This window comes from Amphimedon queenslandica, unplaced genomic scaffold, assembly GCF_000090795.2.
Source record: "Amphimedon queenslandica unplaced genomic scaffold, v1.1 AMPQUscaffold_8371_Cont19684, whole genome shotgun sequence".
NCBI lineage: Eukaryota > Metazoa > Porifera > Demospongiae > Haplosclerida > Niphatidae > Amphimedon > Amphimedon queenslandica.
In genome coordinates this window covers 385-2,517 of record NW_003551351.1, presented here as the reverse complement: position 1 = coordinate 2,517, position 2,133 = coordinate 385, and the positions used below count along the sequence as shown (strand labels likewise).

Sequence of the window (2,133 nt, the reverse complement as noted above, 5' to 3'; positions counted from 1 at the left end):
AGTACAAGTACATGCATATGTAACAAAAAAAAATTAAGAATTCCCTTGTTATCATTTTTGAAAAAATTTGCAAAAAATCCAAACTTGACTGGCATTAGTTTACACAGCATAAAAACATGTACATTAGTTAGAAAAATTATAAAAATTCAGAATTTTCTACTTTTGATTTCTGACAAAATAATGTGGCTAAAATCCCTGTACGGACTTTGGCCCAACTTGTGAGCAACTTTGAAAATTTGCAAAAAATCTTAAATTGATCAGAATCAATTCAAACTTTCTACACACCATAATAATATATGCTTTATTGAAATGAAGAATGCTCTTCTTTTTATTTTGACAAAATCTGGTTGAAATTCCCATACTTATGATAGTACAGAAATTTTGGCCAAATTTTTGAGCAACTTTAAAATTCATAAAGCATCCGAATTTGTTATCAGCTCACAGTTTATACACAATATATGTACGTGTATATGTACATAAAACTAAAAAATTCCCTCATAATAATTTTTCTCTCCTAATTATTTTTTCTGTACTACAGGATTTTTTCCCAATTCAGTATCTCACTGACAAGAAATGAGCACTATGCCACAAACTTGTGGGAAACCCAAATAGATGCACACGTATGTTACATTATATAGAAATTTTATTCAGGTATAAGCAAAATTGTCCATGACTTATTGTACACAATCTATGGAGAAGAAATCAATCCAGCTCACCAAGAATGAACCCACAAAAATATCAACAAAAACTAGGGCTGTACTCACTTGCATTCAGTACATGATCTTTATGGCTCGAGGCTGGCCGGACCCTCTTAAATGTATGTCGTGTAGTAGTCTGCATACTTCTGTAACTTGAAGCAGCAAACAACAGCCTCAAACAAGAGCACTCTATTGCAACCATCTTAAAATGGGTGTGGCTGACTTGACTACTGTTAATGCATGGATATTAGAGTAATTTCTCTTTCATTTACTCTAATATCTATGGTTAATGACAGATTGTCAATTTATCCGGCATTCTGTGATTCGGCCATGTGAAAGTAATGAAATGTGAAATGAAAAATTTTAAGTTTACATTAAAAAGAGTCAGATATGGTTACAAAAAGAAGCTGGCATAAATCAGTCCCTTTCTTCCATATCCTCCTCTTCTTCAGCCTCTTCCAAATGCTCACGGTATTTTTGTACTAACTCTTTAGTCATCTTTAATCTGTCGCTGAGGTCTTGTATTTCAAGCTTTATCTTCTTCTGTGCTGCAGTAATAGCTGAAAGATGTCGTTCTTCCATGTCTCTATAATCTATGCCACTCTCATGTCTCACTGCTGGTATCATGGGCCGTGGATTGCTTAGTAATCCGTACATAGTGTTAGTAGGGTCTGTGAATACTACCTCATCGTAATGTTCTGACACTACATTTTTCTTCCCAGCAATGACAGCAGGGTCTGATTGGAATAGTTTCAACAAGTGATAGATTGTCACCGGTTTCTCGGCCGGGTCCTGGAAGAATATTTTGATGATGATTTCAAACTCCCCCCATCCAGTCTCTTGTATCTCGTACGGTGGCTTTGAGAGGATCCGGAGTGGATTGGGGTAGCTCTCGTGCAGTTTGAATTGTACTTTCTTGATGAAGAAAGACATGTCCTCACTCTTGAAGGGTTTTAAGTAGCACGTCCAGGCATGAGTGTGACCGTCATCTTCTCTTTTCTTACCAAAGTACCTTGCTATGTTACCATATACTATTGGCTTCACTATAGTTGTACCTTTACGCCTTACATTACCCTCTCCAGGTTCTGCCATTTTATTATGGGCGGGAAGCGCCGCCTTTAATATTGAGAACTGAGTGAGCTGACCATTACAAGTTTAAGTAAACAAAATATTGCATGGTCTACAAAAATTAAAAATGTACTACTTTGTTCTTTCTTTCAGTTCTATTAAGAAATTAAAAAGAAATATAAAAAGTAAATTTTGTCACTTACTTTCAGCAACTGGCTTCTGGCCAATGTTCTCAAGAGCTGTCACCAATGAAGCCCATGTTGCTCCTCCAAACTCATCAACTTGATCAATTCGGTTCAACCATTGATACAAACATGATCTAAGACGATCATTTGAATCCATTTCATCTTTTTTAATGGTATTTATT

At 35.6% G+C, this 2,133-nt stretch overlaps 1 protein-coding gene across 1 annotated transcript; it reads right to left on the bottom strand.

The window, feature by feature from the left end:
• Positions 1-1,047: 1,047 nt before the first annotated feature.
• LOC100632471 (YEATS domain-containing protein 4-like) lies at positions 1,048-1,800 on the bottom strand. The gene has a single exon (XM_003391548.3). The coding sequence runs from the start codon at positions 1,788-1,790 to the stop codon at positions 1,116-1,118; it is 675 nt and encodes a 224-aa protein (XP_003391596.1). The 5' UTR covers positions 1,791-1,800; the 3' UTR covers positions 1,048-1,115.
• Between the last annotated feature and the right edge of the window lie 333 nt (positions 1,801-2,133).

Excerpts from the sequence above, each read along its gene's own strand:
- LOC100632471 (XM_003391548.3), bottom strand. The coding sequence starts at position 1,790 with ATGGCAGAACCTGGAGAGGGTAATGTAAGGCGTAAAGGTACAACTATA.